Raw genomic sequence first — 24,953 nt, forward strand, 5'->3', positions numbered from 1 at the left:
TCAAGTTCGAGTCAGAAACTTGAGAATTATTTTACCACTACTTTTGATTTTAGTGCTACAGATGAGAAAAACTTCGATATTTTGATATGGTGGTTGCAAAAAACACAAATATATCTAATTTTGTCTATAATGGCAAAAGAAATTCTAGCTTGACCGATTTCAACAGTTGCAGTGAAGCAAACATTTAGTATTGGAGGAAATACATTGGACGAGAGACGTTCTAGCTTAAGGTCGGCAAATTTGGAAGCCCAATGTTTGCTCAATGGTTGGTCAAAATCCGTTACTCGAACACAACATATTCAAAGTGATGAAGAAGACCAAGATGATACCGAAGGAACATCCGGAACTACGACGAGAGAAAATGCGAGTGAAGTAGAATAAAATTTAATAGATTTGTAATATAAGATGTTGAAATTCTAATATATTGTTTATTTAATAAATGTAAAAGAATTTTATTATGGAGATATGAAATATTTGATTGAGTTTATTGAAAGAATATGTCTTATAAAATTTTTAAAAAAAATAAAAAAATTTTGAAGTTGTTTGCGCGGTTGCACAGAGCCCCAGCGCTGAAAAAGCAGCATTGGGGGCGCTGCACCTTCGAATTTAATTCGAAGGGTCCAACGCAAATTCGAAGGCCAGCGCTGCAAAATCAGCACGAGGGCGCTGCAATTTTTTATTTAAAAAAAATTGCAAGGGTTGGCTCGGACCCTGAAACTGCGGTTAACCGGATCAGGACCGGAACCACCTGTTCACCAACCCGAACCAAAACCGGCCATGGGCGGGCCGATTAAGGGTTGGTAAAACACCAACCCGGACCCGAAACATGGCTAGGTCTATGTACATAACAGACACTAAACACATGTTTTCAAAACCAGATCGAACCGACCGATTCAACCAGTTTGATTACGAAAACACTTTCAAAAATCGTTTTAATAATTAAACCAATCATAACAGGTCGAACCAATCAATAACCGACAAAAAAATAGATTCAAATTATTTTCGTTTTTTTATTTTTTGAAAAATTAATTTTTTTAAATTTTAAAACCTTAATTTAATATTTTTTATACATATAAATGATTCTTTTAGTATTATTGAATTTTTTAAATTTATTAATTTATTTTCAAAAAATATATATAACTATAATTAGTATTTTAAATATATTTATAAAATTATTTATTTTTCAAACTATGATAAATATATTTATTTCTCTATATACATACTTCTTTTTAATTTTTAATTTTTAAAATTTAAAATATATTATTAATTATATTATATTATATCAACAGTTTTCTGGTCCGAACGTCCGGTTAAAACCGTCCGGTTAAAACCGTCTGATTGGTTGGCCTGTTTTTTCAAGATAGCCCAGTTACAAAAACATTGCACTTGACTCTCCAGGAGTCCACTGTATCAGCAAATCAAAAGACTTGAAAATTCTTGGTTATTAATCAATACACTATTCAAAAGTTAAGACAGTCAGAGTTTTTACACCAAGGCATTTCACTGGTAGACTAGTCAGTCAGTTCATTCTGCATTGTACTTCAGCTAAATGGAAGTAACATCTATACATTGAGTATCCCTTAGTGTCCAGAGAAGTTCAACTTCTTTCTCAAGCTCAGGAACAACAAGCATCGTCCTCCAACCTATCAAAAGGCGAGAAAATCTTTATCTTTAATCATCATAAATACACATGAGATTACAGATTCAAAAATCACTACATGTTTATTACTGCGATAGAGATGAATTCTTAGCTTAATCTAGCTAAAAAGAAGGAAAAACCCCTCTACTTAGCTCCAGCTCCAATTTGACATAACGGGACTTTTGCCATTGATTTTCAATAGGGAATTTCTTCATAATTTGGAGCTGATACAGGTAGCTGGCGATTTCCATAAAAATTAAACTCTAAAAAACTGGAAAATGATGGTTCAAAAGAACTCCAGATCTAGAATCCTCTTCGACAGTGGACCATCCAAGTTTAACGCCGACCATTTGAAATCTCACTGGCATTACAGTCAAATGGTGGCTTGATAGAACAAGTTCAAGAACTGAGAATCATTGTTGGGGACCATTAATTCCGAGTAGAAATCCCAAATATGAGATCTTAAAGGCATTCAATGGTTTAATTTAAAAGTTGGAGATCTAAGCAAGCAACATGAGCCAATTTAAGGCACAAGATTTGATGTTTATCTTCTTAATTGAAGCCCTAGACGAGTTAATTATGATCCCAAATATGAGATCTTAAAGGCATTCAATGGTTTAATTTAAAAGTTGGAGATCTAAGCAAGCAACATGAGCCAATTTAAGGCACAAGATTTGATGTTTATCTTCTTAATTGAAGCCCTAGACGAGTTAATTATGAGCTTGTTTCACATTAGTAGTTATTGTTAAGGCTCTATTGATGTTGATGGACCTTAATTTATTTATTTTATTCACATCATTATACTTGGATAATTTTTATGGTATAAACAGTATTTCATGTTTAGATTGAATGACTAGATATAAGTCTTAGAGTGTGTTTGGTTTCAGAAGTTTTTTTATTTAAAAAAGTGTTTTATTAAGTTAACTTATAAAATCGTTCTTTTAAATAAAGTTGTAGTACTTTTGTGATTGGATAAACAAATGAAAAACACTTATTTAATTGATACATGTGTTTGGATGAATACCATTTGTAGAGCTTTTTTACTAATATTGGATGTTTAGGTTAATAGTATAAATAAAAATTAAAAAAGCACTTAAAAAGCCACATTTTTGTACTTTTAAAAAAGCTCCGATTTTAGCTTAATTAAGTGCTTTTGAAAGCACTTAAAAGCCCATTCAAACACTAAAATAATTACAGAAGTGTGTTTTTTTTATTTAAAAAAAAAATGCTTTTCCTAAACTATCTACGCATACATAGATATGAGTTCTAACATAATTATTTATCCTATTTTTTAGGTATATTACATCTTTTGTGAGAAAAATCCTAAAATGCTTGAAAGCAATACAAACTTATCGAGATTACTTTTAGTTGGCTATCAAAGCAGACTTATCTTCTTTGATCCACAAAGAAGGAATGTCCAAACAAATCTAAATCTCAAGAAAATTTTTAAGATTGTTCTATAATTTTTAGATCAATCTTCCTAGCTAGTTAAGTTGAACATGCGGCTTCGTTATTGTTGCGTCTCCATTAACATCTTGAAAAAAGTGCGTAGGTTCTCTTCGAAATATTATTGAGATTCTTTTATTTTCTTTTCTTTTCTTTTTTTGAAAATATATTATTAAGATTCTCATCACTATTTAATATGCTTAAATCATTAACTTGAAGATTACATAAAGTTCCCACCACACCAGAGTTCTTCTTTTTTAATATCATAACCAGCATATCGAATGAGCAAGTATAAAAAAGACAAATCTGTTGTAATGAACTTGAAAGAGGTGTCCTGCGTACCTAAAACTCTTTTACTGTGCAAGATATCTCCATAGATGTGACCTCCAACGTAAAGTACCTAACGAATCAAATGTCCTTTTACGTAGTAAAATTATAAAAGCTGTAATAGAGCAAGCTGGTGAATATAACAAAAACTGCATCAATCCCACGCCAGAATTCAACAATATCACTCCCTCTGCACGTATATCACATTCATGCAGCAAACATTTCTCTTGGATAATTCCTTTGTAGCGTTTCCGAGCTTTGCAAATTTACTATTGAAGCATCATATCAGAAGAGTGACTTTGTAGATTTATCATTCATAAGTTGAAAGTGACTTCGTAGATTTATCATTCTTAAGTTGTTTGGTTGTTCTCAATCAGGATATTATTGGGAAAAAAAAATTTGTGATGAGAAACGATATTATATTAAATACACAAGAACTTTTAATTAAAAGAGGCGGACAAGCAATCCAGGCAAGACAAAAGGATTAATAGAGTAATAGACCATCATAGTTATATTACCAACAGTTGCAGTGAACTACGAATATCCAAAAATTCTTCCACTCTTACCAAGAAGATATCCATTATTTGTAGCGAATAAATTTTGCGTGGATCATGGAACTACCCAAACTAGTCTCATTTCCTTGAATGCTCGAACACACAAACAACTCATGAAAGCACTAGTCTCATTATTGGAATGTTGGGAACAAATCGCTCGTATTTTTATCTTAATGCTTGAGTTGTCTGAAATGAAAGTACCGCGTAAAAATAGGGAACATGGGATACTAACAACTTCTATACTTGGTATGACCATATTTTTTAAGAGATAAATCAGGACCCCAAAAAAAACACTATCCACAACCTATGTACATTGCAACATCAAGCAGATCGTCAAGACACAATCAATTATAACCCAGCAAGTCAAATATCAGAAAAAAAGGTGAATAGAACAAACATGGTCTGACTCTTGCACCTAAGTCCTGTTAGAATGGCATTTCATATTAACTCAGTTCAACAAGGCATTTATGATTTACCCTTTTACCAAGACAATAGTTTACTTTTTTTAAAAAAAAAAGCCTAATCCATTTTAGCTTCTTAAAAATTGCAAGGCATGCCTCTGTCAAGGAGATCTGTACAGTGCTTTTATCCTCAAGTTTACTAGAAATCATGGAAAAAGATATTCTCACTCCATGCATATGTTTATCCTCTTAAATATAAACAAGGTGAAGAACGATACGATTTACATTAACAATAAAATGTTTATTGCTTCACAAAAAGAATCAATGTACTCCCAATTAATAATTACAGAACAATGTGGTCTTGGTCTCTATAAAAACGTATGAGAATGCAGAAGTCAAAATCAACCCAATTCATATCCAAATCTTAAGACAACAAACCAAATAAAAAACAAAGTAAAATAATCCATAGATGAAAGAAGTGAAACCTGTGACTTCAGAGAAACATAGGCCAGATTCTGGAGTCATGCTTCAGAAAGTAGCTTGATCTTCACAGGGATCTCGAATTTTTCTAGTCGAGCTGCCTTTGCTTCCTGCACAGAAGATTAATGTTGCAAAACAATCTTAATCCACCAGAAAGGGAGAGAGGTGATTTGCAATTGATGCCCTCGAGCTCAAGTAATCAAATTGTTATCAAGAAAAGGTCGAGTTTGCACCATATTGAATAAACTCATTAATGCTGAAAATCGATCAGAATGATTAGTACCTTTTGTACTGAACTGGAGACTTCCTTCAAAGTCTCCTCCTCGCACAAGTCCAAAAAGTTAGAATACACGATCCCTTGGTTCGAAACCCAGGCTTCCAGAGTGGCCTGCGAAGCCACCACTAACGCTACATAAACACTATGGAAAGAGTTGGCACGCACCATTATGTTGTCGATATATGGGCTAATACTCACAGCAGCTTCGACCTGCATAGAAATTTTTTGAAATCTGAAATGAGACTAATCTTACCAAAACACAAATATAAATATAAAGCACTTTCAGCAGCAGAGCCAAGAGTAACAGCGAAACTAAGACTCGGTATTTTAAAGGCGGCCAAAATCAAATTTTTGGGGAACTTTACGAGACGATGGAGAGACCACCCATGACTACTACTCTGGCTCTGTCATGTTCTTCATTCGTACTTACCTTCCCTAAGGAAACATATTCCCCGTGTTGGAGTTTAACAATGTCCTTTTTACAATCCACGACATCAAGGCAACCATCGCCATGGAATTGACCAATGCCACCGGTGTAGAACCACCTCATCCCTCTCTCGTCCACCTTTGAGCAACAGAAATAAAACTTGACTGGTAAAACCATATGCTTAAAAGACATGACCTAAGAATAAGCAACAAACACAAATGATTACCTTGTATACTTCCTTTGATCTCTCCTCATTTTTTAAGTATCCAAGTGTAACGTTTGGCCCACCAACAACAATTTCTCCCCGTGGTTTTGGAGAATCGGTTATTAAATATCCTCCCTCAGGCCAATCAACCAACTAAAAAAATTTATATTTACTGTAAAAAACAAATTTAAAAAAATGTGTCCAGAAAAACAATTATAGAATATTGCAAACACGTATCCAGTATAAAGAAGACTTCATGCGGTGATTCCAGAATTCGTACACATGAATGCTGTGATTATTTTTTACATGAAGAAGATAACATCAAAGATGACTTTTAACCCGAAAAAGATACACACATGAACTGTTTTTTCTATCTCTTCAACAATTTAGGGGAAATAATTAACATTAAAATACGATTTTTCAAAAAAAAAAAATTTAAATACAATATTGAAGACCCAAGTTGTTTAAAGCTACGAATATTTTGTATCATAGATGGGAACTGACGCTAAATTTATTATACCTTGACAGGGCAAGGTAGAGGGACACCAACACAGCCAAATCACTTATCAATCTCTCTTGATTGCAAGCACATTACCAACCCAACATATCGACGAGATAAATCATAGAGATTCAAAAGGGACCAAATCTATTAACTAAAACATTAATAAAAACTGAACCAATTATTTACATGACATATTATTATTTTAACAGTGATTCTCATAAATAAAAATAAATTTTCTGACAGTCTTCACTGCTTTATCTTAAGTCACTGTGAGATGATCATGTGGTGCAATATGAGCAGCTGACATTTTCAGGTATTGAGTTTGCTGAGAATAGCATAGGTAGATGAAAGAAAAACTAGAAATAGAGTGAGAAAAGTTCATACCAGTGTTGTTGATAAGTTCTGAATGAACCCCACTCTCTGACTTAGAAGCAATTCCTTCTCGTTCAACTAAAGAAAAGATTAGAAACACTTATTCTGTAAACAGAAAAACTAAAGCCAAAATCTCCACTGTATAACACGCTCAACAAGAACAATAAAATTTAAAGCACGAAATCAGAACCACAACTCTATTTCAACTATTCGATCATAAAACTAAGTGCTCCACCAATCTACCAGAGACTTCACCACATATTCATTCAAGAATATATTCAAACACCAAGAGATCAATTTGCAGAATAAAGAAAACACAACAAAACAGCAACATAATTCTTTAAGCAAAGATATAGTCCAACACTATACTGTGTCTGAAACATTGAATACTTGTGACATCATTCACAACTCCCATGTACCTTATCCTCTGGATGAACCTGGAACGAGGCTTTCCAGTCAGAATTGGAGTCGTCGGGAGATTTGAATTTGAAAAATTCAACGGGTTTGATCTTCCTACACAAGTTAATTATCACAAATTACAAATAACATAAAAATGAAAGCACAAGTAGAAGACAGAAAATACATACTTGATTTTTTTGTGCTGTCGATCAGTAAGGACCGGCAAACAGAATGCATAGGGCAGATCAAAAGGAACGAGCACAAATCCGTGAAATCTAAACCTCTTTCCGTTACTACCTTGCAATATCAAATATCTGTGAATGTGCCCATCTCTCTGGATGGAGGTCGTCCCAACAGCTACCATCGCATGGAGAATTGGCAGTCCCTCTTCTACTTCGAGTGACCCCGGGCCCTCGTAAATGATTTCATTACCAACAGAAAAAGAGGGATAAACCCTAAGGCATACCACTACTGGGTAATGCCCAACGACACAGAAAGCTTCGTCGGCGTCAAGATGTGAGTAGGCTGGAATATGTATCCTCCATGCCATAGCAGAGAATTCTGCCAAAAGATCTCTGGGCACAGGACTTCTGAATTCTGTGGTCAGCACCAACCCTTTTTTACAAGCATATCTAAGAAAGTGAAATAGTGATGTGCCGACCCCCAGTCTGTCCCCCGCCGCAATTTTATCCTCATAGATCTTATCTATGTTTTCGAATGCTTCTTGTATGTCTATGTGCAGGTGAAACCCTTCCCCACCGTAAACACACAGTTTCCTATAAAGCATTTCCACGCATGTAGCCATGGCAACCAACATACAAGTCTTTGTCTTACCTTGGTTTCGCACACAAGATAGATTGTCTAATACATGCAGATCGATTATATGGTAGTCACATTTTTTCTCCCTAAAATAATCACCAACTGCATCATCGAAAATCGTCTTCATCGCTATATCGACCATCTTCTTCTTCAACCTCAACCTCGACCTCAATCCTAATCCTGCAGAATAGAGATTCAATCCTCCATATGCATTTCTACAAACAATATTCAATCTTCTAAAAGAACACGAAACTTACCAACAAAACAAGGAAATTGGACTTCTGAAATATAGCATAAAAAATAGTTTAATCGATGTTAGAAACAATGTTACTCAAACTAACTATGTCACACCTAAAACTTTCAAACTATATCGTACATTCGTACCAAGCAAATATGAAATTCGGTAGCAGTTTTACATAAAAAATTGGAACCATATCATAGCAAGAATATTACTCGAAACAGATTTGTGCCTACAATCTAAATTAGTATAAGAAAGTGACAGAAGCTACTGCCATATTTTTGTTTTGAAGTCGATATTGGTAACCCACCAGTTTGATATATCACACCTCTTTTATGTAAACTACATATAAGAGAAGTATTAGTTCGGTACATATAATCTAATCTCTGTGTAAACGCAAATGAATTGAAAAAAAAAATTACAGGCCAAGGAAGGACGAAGGACGCAGAACACGGCCTTGGTCAACACCTCGTCTCCACCGCACTACACTAGACCTGCATAAATCCAAAAACCTCCATTACAAAACGGCAGTCGATCAACAGAAACAGTGAATATGGCTAGCAATTACAAATATCATGGTCTAGGTGACGACGAAGAAAATAACAAAGAAAATATCGGAAATTGAAAACTTACCAACAAAATAATGAAATTGGACTTTTGAAATATAGCATAAAAAATAGTTTAATCGATGTTAGAAACAATGTTACTCAAACCAACTATGTCGCACCTAAAAATTTCAAACTATATCGTAGCAAGAAAATATGAAATTCGATAGCACTTTAACGTTAAAAAAATTGGAAACATATCATAGCAAGAGTAATAACCATATCATAGCAAGAATATTACTCGAAACAGATTTGTGCTTTGAATCTAAATTAGTAAAAGAAAGTGGCATAAGTTATTGCTATTTTTGTTTTGAAATCAATATTGGTAACCCACCAGTTTGATATATTACACCTCTACTATCTAAACTACACATAAGAGAAGTATTAGTTCGGTACAGATAATCTAATCTCTGTGTAAACGCGAATGAATTGAAAAAAAAATTACAGACCAAGGAAGGACGCAGAACACGGCCTTGATGAACACCTCGTCTCCACTGCACTACACTAGACCTGCATAGATCCAAAAACCTCCATTACAAAATGGTAGTCGGTTAACAGAAACAGTGAATATGGCTCGCAATTACAAATATGATGGTCTAGGTCACGAAGGAGAAAATATCGGAAATTGAAAACTTTCCAACAAAACAATGAAATTGAACTTTTGAAATATAGCATAAAAAATACTTTAATCAATGTTTGAAACAATGTTACTCAAACCAACTATGACGCACCTAAAACTTTCAAACTATATCGTAGCAAGAAAATATGAAATTCGATAGCAGTTTTAAGTTAAAAAAATTAGAATCATATAATAGCAAGAGTAATAACCATATCATAGCAAGAATATTACTCAAAACAGATTTGTGCCTACAATCTAAATTAGTAGAAGAAAGTGACAGAAGTTATTGCCCTATTTTTGTTTTGAAATCAATATTGGTAACCCATCAGTTTGATATATTACACCTCTTTTATGTAAACTACATATAAGAGAAGTATTAGTTCGGTACAGATAATCTAATCTCTGTGTAAACGCGAATGAATTGAAAAAAAAAATTACAGACCAAGGAAGGACAAAGGACGCAGAACACAACCTTGATCAACACCTCGTCTCCAACGCACTACACTAGACCTGCCTAGATCCAAAAACCTCCATTACAAAATGGTAGTCGATTAACAGAAACAGTGAATATGGCTCGCAATTACAAATATCATGGTCTAGGTGACGAAGGAGAAAATAACAACGAAAATATCGGAAATTGAAAACGCGGCGGAAATTGAAAAGATCTACCATGGACGGCCGATGCTTTAGAAACGAAAGGGAAGGAGAAAATAACAGCGAAAAGTAATTCGTTTGTTACACGTTTTCGTTTTCGTATACACGATAAAATAAATTATTTACTCAAAAATCCAAAAATACATTAATTATGGTTTAAATGCTAAAATAAATTTAAACCATGCATATAATTTACATAATAACACATAAATATCATTTAACTCAAAATGCTAACTTTTAAATAATTATTTTTCCTAATTATGCATGCGGATTTACGTAATCAAATTTCCGGGCGTTACAATTTTGCTTTTGTACAACATTATTGAAAACCTTGTATCTTTTTGACAATAACTTCAAATCCAAATTGGCCTAAAATAAATGATCTATGTTTACCTTCCGATGAAATACAAAACAAGCCAGATTTGATTGCAAGAATAGCCCTTGTATGAAAAATGGATCTTGTAAATTTAATTACCCCAAAGTATTCTCAGATAAAACTAAATATGGAGCCAATTCGTACCCAATATATCAACGTAAAAATAACAATAATGCTATTACTATTAGGGGCTCAAGGCTTAACAATCGATGAGTTGTACCTTATAATCAATGTCTTCTTGCTAAATTTAATTGTCATATTAATGTTGAAATATGTTCCACCATTCAAGCTATAAAATATATTTATAAGGGGCATGAAAAATTTTGTACACATTAGTCGGAGATGAAAAAGAATTCACTGTTGATGAAATTAAAAACTTTCAAAGAGCTAGATGGATCTCACCTCCTGAAGCAGTTAGGAGAATTTTTAAATTTGATCTTAACAAACACATCCTTCTGTAATTTGTTTACCCATCCACTTGGAAAACGAACAAACTAAAAATTTCTTTGCTAATCAATCCTTGACAAACATTACTAATAATCCTACAAATAAAAAAAAAACAATGTTGACACAATTTTTTTACATTAATAAATACAACAATTATGCTAAAAAAATGAATTGCTTATATGTTGAGTTTCCTGAATATTTTACTTGGCACAATGACTCAAAAGAATGGGAACCACGTAAAAAACAAGAAGTAATAGGTCGAATTTTCAACTGCCACTCATCAGATGGTGAGAAATTTTATCTAAAGTTATTGCTAATGCACATTATAAAACCAACTTCTTTTAGAGATTTACGAATAGTCAAAGGGAAGTATTTTACTACATATAGAGAAGCTGCACATACCTTGGGAATAATGGAGGATGATAGTATTGTTGAAATGTGTATTGAAGAGGCTGATGCTTACTTAATGTCTGCTACTCTACGACAATTATTTGCTACAATCCTTGTTTACTGTATCCCAAAAATCCCAAACTACTATGGTTAAATTTCCAGAATTTTTTATCACAAGATTTTGAACATAACAAAACTTTAACTCCATCTGTTATTGAACATACTACAGTCTTACAAATTATTGCTTCTTACCTCGATTCAATGGGATAAAAATTTAAGGACTACTTTTTTGTGAATGATAAATCGGTGATAAGTTATGGACATGGTGACAGCTTAACTAAAGAAATAGAAATTGAACGAGACATCATAATTCCGGTCGAAGATCTTTTAGCATCCCAACAACTCAATGAAGAACAAAAATTTGCCTACGATCAAATCTTATATCATGTTAACAACAACTTACCAAGAATATTTTTCGTTGACGGTCCTGGTGGTACTGGGAAAACATTTTTATATAAAGCACTTCTTGCTACAATTCGTTCAGCTGGACATATAGCACTTGCTACAGCCACTTTAGGAGTAGCTCCTTTATTACTTCCAGGAGGACGCACATCACATTCAAGATTTAAAATTCATGTTGATGAAAATTATTCTAAACCTTGCAACATTAGTAAACAAAGCACTTTAGCTAATCTAATAAAATCAACGAAATTAATTACTTGGGATGAAGCTACCATGGCTAAACGCTATATTATCTAAAAATTTGATGAAATGTTGAGAGATATAATGAGTTCAAATATTATTTTCAGTGGTAAAACTATTGTTTTTTGTGGTTATTTTCGACAAACTTTGCCAGTAATTCTAAAAGGTACAAAAGACGATATTATAGATTATTCAATTGTCATGTCTCCTTTATGGAACAAATTTCATAAACTAAAACTCAAGAAAAATATGCGAGCAGCCCTTGATCCTCATTTTTCTTCCTACTTGCTTAAAATTGGGAACATAATTGAAATTACTAATGAGAAAGATGAAATCCAGATACCTCCTCAAATAAACGTACCTTTCATAGATGATATGACATCTTTGAATACATTCATAGACATGGTTTTTCCAAATATTCAGGATAACAGTCTAGATTTCTCTTTATTTGTTAATCGAGTCATACTTACTATAAGAAATGATTTTGTCCATGAAATAAATGAAGTTTTAATTAACAGATTCCCTGGAGAAGAAACTACATATTTTAGTTATGACGAAAACACAAATACTTATGTCATACCAGACCAGGAAGAATTATTCCACTCTTTTAACTCCTCAAGGACTTTCTCCTCATAAACTAACTTTAAAATTAAATGCACCAATCATATTGCTAAGAAATATTAATCCAAACGAAGGACTTTGTAATGGTACAAGGCTTCTTTTCAAAGGTTTTGGTACGAATGTTATTTATGCTGAAATTTTAATTGGCGTCCATAAAAAAAAAACTGTATTTATTCTTCGTATTACACTGGATGCTCCACATGATCATTTTTCATCTAATCCATTTAAAAGAAAACAATTTTCGATACGGTTATGTTATGCAATGACAATCAATAAAGCACAAGGCCAAACCTTAAATTTTGTCGGGGTTTATCTAAAAGAACATGTTTTCACACATGGTCAACTTTATGTTGCATTGTTAAGAGCAATAAATATTGATCAACTAAAAGTTCTTATTAGACCATCGACTCCATTACTTCACAGTACTTCCTACACAAAAAATATTGTATATCACGAGGTTCTACAAGCTGCAGACACATTAACATAGGTAAGTCCCTGTCTTACAATGATATTTATGTATTTGTTATTATTCTTTCAGTAGTTTAATTGTGTTGAGGATATTTTCAAATGTAATTTTTATTCTCATTTTAATACTTTATATCAGCAGTCCTAATATTCGATTTTCGAACGCCTTTTTCTATATACCACAACTCAATATATTTAGTTGCATTCAGTTTCAAAATGGTATGAAATAACCTTATTATAAAAATTGATACAATTAATCAACATCAGTGTTCATTTGTTTCTTTTGGTAGACAAAAGTAAAGTTTAGGCATGTAGATGATGTGCAATTTATAGCGTTCTTTCAAAATTGTAATTAAGTTCAACAAGTATTGTGTTTCAAAAATAACCATGAAAATTTGCTGTCACTTATTCTTTAAAGTTTCCAAACAGTTGAGTCTTTACTCTTTACAATACAAGATATATGTTCTCTTATTAACGATTCAACCTTTTCCAGGATTAAATCGAGCAACGAATATGTTGAAACCATTTTATCTCAGAAAAAAAACTATGTGAAAAGCATCCAATACCATGGACCAACTCACTAATATTCTTTTCAAAAAAATCAGTCAAATCCTATGCTTGACTGGAACGGTTACTACTTACTATGCATGTACTTGTATCTTACTTAGCAACGAATTTGACAAATAACTATAACTTTGTTTGAATGCACATGTTAAATCATTCTAGATTAAAGCAAAGTTAAAATTACAAACCGAGGACATTTATTGTATTTTTTAGCTTGCCCAGGTTGTTCCAAACCTTCTACCGCTGCTTATGGATATGAATCACTTGTTTCTACTCCAACAATGATTTCACAAGTCCGAAAGCATTGTAAGTTAGCCTCAAAACCTAATCTAACTATAAACATAGGTACCGTTTGATTCGGTTGATAGGATAAATAGTATCTGGATAAGTAATGTAATGTAATAAAAAATAAATAAATAATGATAGTTAATATAATATTTGATTTGATTGATTAAATTTTATATAAAAATGATAAATTACCATTTTGTCATTTTAACAATAAATAAAATATGAATAATATTATTTATAAGGGGTAATATAGTAATTTAAATTCGATGATTTAATTGATGTGAAATAAATAATTAATGATTTGATTGATTTATAATAAATAGTTAATAGATGGATAAATAATACGACGAGAAGAACGCGAGATTGAACAAGATAACTATTACCAAGAATATTAGTAAAGTAACCAAACGAGCCCCATCGTATACTATTGTTTTTGTACTGGGTATAGCAATGTCATGTTATTACTTGTTACATTTGTCTAGGTTTCGTTTCCAGGAATAATTATGTGATGGAACTGGAAATTTATTTCCTTATGTAGAACATTGGGTGAAACATCCTAAAACTTCTACTGAATTTTTTTTTTAAATAATACTAAGTAAAATAAATGTACATACATGCTCATACATATATGCACAACAATAAACAGATTAAAAAAATAACTTAAAAAAAATGCAACATTTCATACTTAAATATCTGAGTCAAACTTAAATAAAATACTGTCAAAACAATTTACTTAAAAGTTTGCATGCAATAAAATTACTTAATAAAAATAGTATTAAAATTTGCTATTGAAAAGACTTAAAAGAAATAAATAAATAACAACGTTTAAAATTCTTAAAAATATTCATAATGACTCAGACGACGGCCGCGGGGGATCACTGTCTGTCTTCTCATACGTCCTCGCCGCCGGTAGGTACTACATCTTTCTCTACATACTCACCTGCACCATATAAGTGTAGTGAGCCTAGAGGCCGAACATGCTAACATAACAAGATTTTAAAATAATTTAAATCACTGAAATACTAATACATAACATATACATGAATGGGCATGCTTAAAAATCATGAATCATAACTTAAAATCTTGCTTCAACTTGATCTTAAATATAATCATATAATACATACTTAAACATTGTTGAGCATAACATTTTTTTTTACATCGCATGGTCGTATCCATAGTGTAACCTTAAACTTAAATGGTTCGACTGATCAGTCTCTTAAAACCAACGTACGCGGCGGTGACGAATCACCTCTTGCTGGTAGTAAACTACCCTTAAATTGACAGTAAACTGCCCTTAACATGTGGGGACTTGTCCCCCTTAAATTGTCACACTACTTCAACTTCCAACATAAAATTATTTTCTTGCTCAACCTTAAACATTAAATCATGCCATAAAATTATTTCATTAATGCATGTACTTAAATAAAAACGTGTGTCCTTCATATATATTTAATTTAATTTTTTTATACTAACATATAAATACTAAAATAACTTTCATGCATAAAATAATTAAATATATAATTAGGACACATGCAATTTCTCATGGTTTGTACTGAACTGCTGACCCTAACACTCAAGCCCATTTTCTTAAATTCTGGCCCATTAACGTTGAGACTGGCCCATTAACATACTTAAGCCCATTAACACATTTCTAAGCTCAACAAATCATTTAAATTCAACCCAAATAATTAAATAGAACCCAATTAAATTTTGGGATTTAATTAGGCCCATTTAACACTTAATTAAACTTAAAACTTAAAAATAAAAATACCCGAGCCCGACTAACTTAACCCGGACCCGGACCCAACTAACATAACCCATGACTTTTCTGACCCAACCCGGACCCAACAACCCGACCCGGATCCACTCTAAACCCTAAACCCGAACCCCCCTCTCTACAGCTCTTGGCCGCGAGCAGCAGCTACTCCATGGCTGCTGCCGGCCTGCTTCGGCCGCCCCTGGCCGGAGCGTCGCCGCCCAGACGTAGCCCACGTCTGGGCGGTCCTAACCTGACCCCAACTCTAGCCCCATGCAGCCCTAGCCACCTAGCCAATCCCCCTTCCTCTGAACCCTAATCTGCGCACAAAGGAGGCCGATCCTTGCACCAGCCCTTACCTGGGCTCGTTTGGCTCAAACCACTCGAGCCACTCGAGTCTAGGCCACCCTCACACAGCCTAGGAACCCTTGGCCAGCAGCTGGATGCACCCATGGCAATAAAGTTTGAGCATGATTCACAAATACATGAACAAGTGCATACATCCAACAAATCTCGATTATTTTCTGAAAATCCTTGAATAAAACTGATGCATACACACACACGCATGAACACTTATATGGCACAATAAAAACGAAAAGAAACATGCCTAGCACCGAAGGTTGAAGAGAAGTAGGCGTAGATGGCGATTCTGGGACGACGGGACGATGATCAACCACCTTGGAAGCTTAAAAATCAATCTCCTATGGAGTTTTCTGGCTAGCACGATGAAGAAGATGAAGAACAAGGGAGGGGGTGACGGCTGAAAACTTAGAGGCGTGGGTTTGGGTAGATTTAGGGTGTAACTTAAATAAAATAAGGTTTTGGGATAATTAAAATATTAATAAGAGTTTTAAATATATAAAATATATAACTTAAAAACTCTAAATAATAAGTAAAATCTGATAACTAATTTAAAATCCCGAAATATAAATTTTAGGGAATTTTAAAGGTAATTAAAAGTCAATATTTTGGCTAAATTTTGATAAAAAGGGGCTCCTAAAATTATATAAATTCAAATACTGAAAATTTTGAGGAAATTAAACTCAAAATAATATTTTTGGGCTCTAAAAAGACTCATAAAATAATTTGGATAGAAAGTTGTCATCTCGTCCGTCCACGGTCCCGTCTACGCGATAAAATAACTAAATTTCCATAAATCATGAAAACAAATCTCTAATTATGGGTTAAATGCTTAAAAATAACTTAAAACATGCACAATTAGTTTCACATAATTATTTAACCCAAAATCTAAAATTCTAAATAAATAAAATCCCTAATTATGCATGCGAATTTACGTACTAAAAATACTGGGTGCTACAATTCTCCCCCCCCCCCCCCTTAATTTGAATTTCGTCCTCGAAATTAAAGTACTTACCCGAATAGCTCTGGGTAGCAAGTTCTCATGTCTGCCTCGGTCTCCCAGGTGGCTTCCTCTTCGGAGTGATTCAACCACTGGACTTTGACCATCGGTATGACCCGCGTCCTCAATCTGCGCTCCTCCCTAGCCAAGATCCGTACAGGCCTCTCCTCGAATGCTAACTCCGGTGTCAACTGAAGAGGCTCAAAATCCAACACATGCGACGGGTTCGAGATGTATCTCCGAAGCATGGATACATGGAATACATCGTGCACTGCCGCTAGCCGTGGTGGTAGTGCTAATCGGTATGTCAAAGTGGAAACCCTCTCCAAGATCTCAAATGGCCCAATATATCTCGGATTCAACTTGCCTCTGCGTCCAAATCTCATCACCCCTTTCATAGGTGATACTTTCAGAAACACATGATCACCTACTACGAACTCAAGATCTCGTCGTCGAGTATCAGCATAACTCTTCTGACGACTCTGAGCTGTCCTCATACGATCCCGAATCTGAATCACAATGTCTGCTGTCTGCTGTACGATCTCGAGACCAAGTAGAATCCTCTCACCGACCTCATCCCAATGCACATGAGATCTGCATATCCTCCCGTAAAGAGCTGCGTAAGGAGCCATACCTATAGACGACTGAAAACTGTTGTTATAGGTAAACTCCACTAATGGCAGTCTAGTCTCCCAAGAGCCCTGAAAATCGATGACGCAAGCTCTCAATAGATCCTCAAGAATCTGGATCACTCTCTCTGACTGACCATCTGTCTGGGGATGGAACGCTGTACTGAACAATAATCTGGTCCCCAATGCTGTATGCAGACTCTTCCAAAACGCGGATGTGAATCTCGGATCTCTATCGGATACAATAGACACTGGTATGCGCAGTCTAACAATCTCCTTGATGTAAAGCTCTGTATACTGTGTCAAGGAGTAGGTAGTCCTTACCGACAAGAAATGAGCTGACTTGGTGAGTCTATCCACGATCACCCAAATAGCTGTACACCCTCTAGTACTCCTCGGAAGGCCAACTACAAAATCCATCGTGATGTTCTCCCACTTCCATACCGGAATGCGTAGAGGATTAAGCAACCCTGATGGACGCTGATGCTCTGCCTTGACCTGCTGACAAGTCAAGCACTCAGATACGAATCGTGCGATATCACTCTTCATGTCGGGCCACCAATACAATGTCTGCAAATCTTTATACATCTTCGTAATTCCTGGATGAATGGAATACGGAGATGTGTGAGCCTCTGTCAGGATCTCAGTCCTCAACTGATCAATGTTCGGTACACACACACGACCACGGTACTGAATAATGCCATCCACAACTGTAAAAAGAAAACCACCCTTGGCCTCATCTCTCTGCCTCCAACGCTGTAACTACTCATCAGTAGGTTGTCCATCTTTGATCCGATCTCGTAGAATCGGTTGCACCGTCAACACTAACAAGCTCGGTGCATGACCACTCGAGTAAAACTCCAAATCAAACCTCTGAATCTCGCTCTGCAGTGGTAACTGCACTGTCAAACACGATACCACTGACGACTTCCGACTCAAAGCATCGGCCACTACATTAGCTTTACCTGGATGGTAGCTAATGTCAAAGTCGTAATCCTTCACCAACTCCAACCATCTCCGTTGCCTCATGTTCAACTCCTTCTGAGTGAAGAAGTACTTGAGGCTCTTATGAATGAAAATCTTGCACTTCTCGCCATACAGATAGTGCCTCCAGATTTTCAAAGCGAAGACCACTGCTGCTAACTCCAAGTCATGTGTCGGGTAGTTCAGCTCATGAATCTTCAACTGCCTCGATGCATAAGCAATAACTTTACCACTCTGCATAAGTACTGCGCCTAAACCTAGCTTAGACGCGTCGGTGTACACCACTAACTCCTCGTGTGGTACTGTCATCGCTAAAACCGGTGCAGTAGTGAGTGCTTCCTTCAGCTAATCGAAGCTCTTCTGACAGTCTGAACTCCAAATAAACTTCGCATTCTTCTTGGTTAAGGAAGTCAAGGGTACTGCAATAGAGGAAAAACCCTTGATGAATTTCCTATAATATCCTGCCAAACCCAAAAAACTGCGAATCTCCGAAGCATTCCTCGGAATACCCCATTTCTGCACTGCCTCAACCTTTGACTGATCCACTGCAATCCCATCTCTCGAAATAATGTGGCCAAGAAATGCCACCTGCTCAAGCCAAAACTCGCACTTGCTGAACTCGGCATACAAACGATGCTCCCTCAAAGTCTGCAAGGCTGTCTGTAGATGCTGTCTATGCTCCTCAATGCTCCTAGAGTAGATCAAGATATCATCAATGAAGACTATGATGAACTGATCAAGATACGACTGAAATACCCGCTTCATGAGATCCATGAAGACCGCTTGAGCATTAGTCAGCCCAAATGGCATCACTAAGAACTCGTAATGCCCATAACGTGTCCGGAAAGCAGTCTTGGACACATCTGCATCTTTAACTCGCAGCTGATGATAACCCGATCGCAGGTCGATCTTGGAGAACACTGAAGCTCCCTGCAACTGATCAAATAAGTCATCTATCCTCGGCAGTGGGTACTTATTCTTCACTGTGACCCTATTGAGCTCTCGATAATCGATGTACAGTCTCATACTGCCATCCTTCTTCTTCACAAATAACACTGAAGCTCCCCATGGAGAAAAGCTAGGACGAACAAAGCCTTTCTCTAATAACTCCTGAATCTGCTCCTTCAACTCTTTCATCTCGGTAGGAACAAGTCGGTACGGTGCCTTTGAGATAGGCACGGTGTCTGGCACTAAGTCGATACTGAACTCCACATCTCTCACTGGTGGAATTCCTGCAACATCCTCCGGAAAGACGTCCGGAAAATCACGAACCATCTCTATCTCTGATAATGATCTGCTAGATGGTTCTGAGGCTGTGAAAATACTTGCTAGAAAACCTCGGCAACCCCGTCTCAATAGCTTCCTCGCCTGAATATAAGATATCACCTGAGGAATATCACTGCTCTGAGATGCATGGAAAGTTAACGGGTCGCCTTCCGACGGTTTCACTGATACTGTCCTCCGACGAAAATCAATCGAAGCTCCATTGACTGTCAACCAGTCCATACCCAATATCAAATCAAATCCGCTCAACGGCAAAACCACTACATCTGCGCGAATGGAGTGCCCCTGTAGCTCCAACTCCAGCTCTCTAATGACACTAGAGGTAGTAATAATCTGTCCTGACGGCATAGTGACATCATAACCACTGTCGGCAATCTCAGGTGTGATGCCTATCCGTCTGATAAACTCCAGGGAGATAAACGAATGCGTAGCCCCTGAATCTAGCAACGCAAACGTGGAGTTTCCTCCAACTAGAATTCTCCCTGTACGCAGAAGAATCCCAACAATTTCATACCACTACTAAACTTTCCCCCAAAAATGAGTCACTAATAACCCTTAATTCTAATCACAAGTAAAACATGCTTCTTATTCTAACATGCAGATAGGTAACCCAAATAACAAATTATTCCACAAAAAAAATCGAAATTCTTAACCAAAAGAAGAAATCATAAAATACTAGGGGTAAGATATACCGGTGATCAAGGAGGTATCTGGGTCTGCCTCCTCAGCATGCATCACGAACACTCTCCCTGTAGTGTTCTTATTCCTCGGGCAATTGGCCATCTGGTGCCCTGGCTCTTTACAATGAAAACAGATGCCTGCTCCTAGAAGACATGGTCCCGGATGCATCTTTTGGCACTTCAGGCAAGTAGGATGTCCTCCAGTATTAGGGGCCCCGCCCCTAGGCTGCTGTGGCTTCTGCTAGTTCGGGCCCTTAGACGGCCCAGTAAACTGCTTCTTCGCAGGAGGCTGCGAAGATGATCGCTGAAACCCAGACTGAAACTGCCTCTTACTCTGTTGTTCCCTATGAATCTCCTTTCTGCCCTCCTCAGAACGCAACCCTCTGCTAACTGACGCCTCATATGTAGTGACGTCCATCATCCGAACGTCATGCTTTACTTTCGTCCGCAATCCCTCAACGAACTGCCTAAGCTTCTCTGGTGCACTGTTCGCAATCAAGGGCACAAAGTGACAGCCCCTCTCAAACTGATTCACGTACTCCATCACTGATTTGTCCCTCTGAAGGAGACTCATAAACTCTCGGATCATGCGACTGCGCACATCCTCCGTGAAGTACTTGGCGTAGAAGATACACCTGAACTCTGCCCAAGTTAAGGTAGGAAGCTGTACTCCCCTGGCAGCTCCCTCCCACCATAGAGCTGCATCTCCCTTCATCATATAGGTCGTACACTTGACCCAGTCAGCATCAGTAATCCCCATGTAATCGAAGATGGTCTCGAGGGATCGAATCCATCCCTCAGCAACTAGCGGATCTGTAGTGCCCGAAAACTCCTTCGGTCCCTTCTTCTGGAACCGCTCAGCCACGCCCTCCTCATGGGAAAGCCTAGGACGCGCCGTCTGCTGCTCCAACAGAGCAGTAATCCCAGCCATCATGTTTGCATTGGCCTGCTCCAATGCTTCAAGAGGGTTCTGCGGAGGTGGCGGTGGAGGTGGAAGTCCTCCGCATCTATTCATCTGTCTGGGAGGCATTCTGCACCACCACGTTATTTTTTACGTAAATCGCAATGCATAACTAAGTACTTAAAAATTTTTTGCTAACATAAATGCTTAAGTCTTAAACATGCTACTACTAAATCATACTAAAAGCAATTAAAACTTACAGACCAGTAGCGTGGATTTCTGAGCTCGCATAGCAGTGATGACCCCTCCAAGAACGCGGCTTTGATACCAATTGAAACATCCTAAAACTTCTACTGGAAATATTTTTTTTAAATAATACTAAGTAAAATAAATGTACATACATGCCCATACATATATGCACAACAATAAACAGATTAAAAAAATAACTTAAATAAAATGCAACATTTCATACTTAAATATATGAGTCAAACTTAAATAAAATACTGTCAAAACAATTTACTTAAAAGTTTGCATGCAATAAAATTACTTAATAAAAATAGTATTAAAATTTGCCACTGAAAAAACTTAAAAGAAATAAATAAATAACAACGTTTAAAATTCTTAAAAATATTCATAATGACTCAGACGACGGTCGCGGGGGATCACTGCCTGTCTGCTCATACGTCCTCGCCGTCGGTAGGTACTACATCTTCTTCTACATACTCATCTGCACCATATAAGTGTAGTGAGCCTAGAGGCCAAACATTCTAACATAAAAAGGTTTTAAAATAATTTAAATCACTGAAATACTAATACATAACATATGCATGAATGAGCATGCTTAAAAATCATGAATCATAACTTAAAATCTTGCTTAAATTTGATCTTAAATATTATCATATAATACATACTTAAACATTGTTGAGCATAACATTTTTTTTACATCGCATGGTCGTATCCATAGTGTAACCTTAAACTTAAATGATTTGACTGATCAGTCTCTTAAAACCAACGTACGCGGCAGTGACGAATCACCTCTTGCTGGTAGTAAATTACTCTTAAATTGACAGTAAACTGCCCTTAACATGTGGGGACTTGTCCCCCTTAAATTGTCACACTACTTCAACTTCCAACATAAAATTATTTTCTTGTTCAACCTTAAACATTAAATCATGCCATAAAATTATTTCATGAATGCATGTACTTAAATAAAAATGTGTGTCCTTCATATATATTTAATTTAATTTTTTTTATACTAACATATAAATACTAAAATAACTTTCATGCATAAAATAATTAAATATATAATTAGAACACATGCAATTTCTCATGGTTTGTACTGAACTGCTGGCCCTAACACTCAAGCCCATTTTCTTAAATTCTGGCCCATTAACACTGAGACTGACCCATTAACATACTTAAGCCCATTAACACATTTCTAAGCCCAATAAATAAATTAAATTCAACCCAAATAATTAAATAGAACCCAATTAAATTTTGGGATTTAATTAGGCCCATTTAACACTTAATTAAACTTAAAACTTAAAAATAAAAATACCCAAGCCCGACTCACTTAACCCGGACCCAGACCCAACTAACATAACCCATGACTTTCCAGACCCGACCCGGACCCAACAACCCGACCCGGATCCACTCTAAACCCTAAACCCGAACCCCCCTCTCTACAGCTCTCGGCCGCGAGCAGCAGCCACTCCATGGCTGCTGCCGGCCTGCTCCAGCCGCCCCTGGCCGGAGCGTCGCCGTCCTAACCTGACCCCAACCCCAGCCCCATGCAGCCCTAGACACCTAGCCGATCCCCCTTTCTCTGAACCCTAATCTGCGCACAAAGGAGGCCGATCCTTGCACCAGCCCTTACCTGGGCTCGTTTTGCTCTAACCACTCGAGCCACTCGAGTCCAGACCACCCTCACACAGCCTAGGAACCCTTGGCCAGAAGCTGGACGCACCCATGGAAATAAAACGTGAGCATGATTCACAAATACATGAACAAGTGCATACATCCAACAAATCTCGATTATTTTCTAAAAATCCTTGAATAAAACTGATGCATACACACACACGCATGAACACTGATATGGCACAATAAAAATGAAAAGAAACATGCCTAGCACCGAAGGTTGAAGAGAAGTAGGCGTAGATGACGATTTCGGGACGACGGGACGATGATCAACCACCTTGGATGTAACACCCGGTATTTTAAATACGTAAATCCGCATGCATAATTAGGATATTTAATTATTTAAATTTTAGATTTATGGGTTAAATAATTATGTGAATTATTTGTGCATGATTTAATTTAGTTTTAAGCTTTTAACCCATAATTAGTGATTTTTATGATTTTTAGTATTTTAATTATTTTATCGCGTAGACGGGACCGTGGACGGACGAGATGACAACTTTCTAGCCAATTAATTTCATGAGCCTTTTTAGAGCCCAAAAATATTATTTTGAGTTTTATTATCTCAAAATTTTTAGTATTTAATTTTATATAATTTTAGGAGTCCATTTTTATTCAAAATAAGCCAAAATAATGACTTTTTAGTATTTTTAAAATTTCCTTAATTATGTATTTCGGGATTGTTAAATTTATTATCAGATTTTAATTGTTAGTTAGAGTTTTAAGTTATATATTTTGAATTTAAAAACCCTTATTTATATATTTTAACTATCCTAAAAACCTATTTAATTAAAATAAAACTCTAACCTAATCTACCCCAAAACCCATCGACCAAAAGCTCTTAGCCGCCTCCCTCTCCTCCATCTTCATCTTCTTCCTCGAACCAAAGCCAAGGTGACTCCATAGCTCGAAAGGCATGATTTCTTCTCTATTTTTAGTACAATATCAGTGTTATAATGTGTGTGTGTATGCATCGATTTTTTTATTTATGTTTCTTTAAGAAATTCTATCGGTTTTGAGGTATGCATATGGTGCTTGAAATTGTTGATCATGTTCACGTTTTTTTTTTTACAAGCCATGGATCGTTCTAGATGCTGGTCAAGGTTGGTAGGATGTCTAAGGTGGGTCTAGGCTCAAGGGGCTCGAGGGGCTCGAGCCAAATGAGCCTAGAATCAAGCCAAGAGGTGATCGGCTCCATGGTAGACGCAGGCTAGGGTTTCGGATGAAGAGGCTTCGGGTTCGTAGGTCTGGGTGCATGGGGCTCGAGCCAGCGTATGGTTCGAACCGGCAGGACCCTGGGAAGGTCCTGCCGGTGGCGCTCCGGTCGGTCATAGCCGGAGCGGGGCGGCAGCAGGCTATGAAGGCCTGCTGCCCGTGCGGCGCGGCAAGGGAAGAGGGTTGGGGTGGTGAGTTCGGGTTTAGGGTTAGGGCTGGGTCCGGGTCGGGTTCTTGGGTCAGGGTCAAGTCAGTGGGTCGTGGGTCGGGTTAAGTGAGTTCGGGTCCGGGTTTGGTGGGACGGGCTCGAGTTTTTTTATTTTTAAAACATTTTATGAATTAATGGGTTTTTGGGTCAATTAATTTGAAATAAAATTATTTGGACTCCCGAATAATTTTATTTGGACTTT

At 36.5% G+C, this 24,953-nt stretch overlaps 1 protein-coding gene across 1 annotated transcript; it reads right to left on the bottom strand.

Annotated features, from left to right (window-relative positions):
* Window positions 1-1,410: 1,410 nt before the first annotated feature.
* On the bottom strand, window positions 1,411-9,973 carry LOC140880791 (uncharacterized). Its single transcript, XM_073285558.1, has 12 exons — window positions 9,783-9,973; window positions 9,141-9,201; window positions 8,509-8,580; window positions 7,218-8,028; window positions 7,050-7,143; window positions 6,643-6,708; window positions 5,778-5,909; window positions 5,555-5,689; window positions 5,131-5,334; window positions 4,853-4,957; window positions 3,428-3,485; window positions 1,411-1,643 (listed from the first exon to the last, which is right to left on the bottom strand). The coding sequence occupies exons 4-10, from the start codon at window positions 7,988-7,990 to the stop codon at window positions 4,889-4,891; spliced, it is 1,473 nt and encodes a 490-aa protein (XP_073141659.1). The 5' UTR covers window positions 7,991-8,028; window positions 8,509-8,580; window positions 9,141-9,201; window positions 9,783-9,973; the 3' UTR covers window positions 1,411-1,643; window positions 3,428-3,485; window positions 4,853-4,888.
* Between the last annotated feature and the right edge of the window lie 14,980 nt (window positions 9,974-24,953).

Source organism: Henckelia pumila, chromosome 2 (genome assembly GCF_033568475.1).
Source record: "Henckelia pumila isolate YLH828 chromosome 2, ASM3356847v2, whole genome shotgun sequence".
Lineage (NCBI taxonomy): Eukaryota > Viridiplantae > Streptophyta > Magnoliopsida > Lamiales > Gesneriaceae > Henckelia > Henckelia pumila.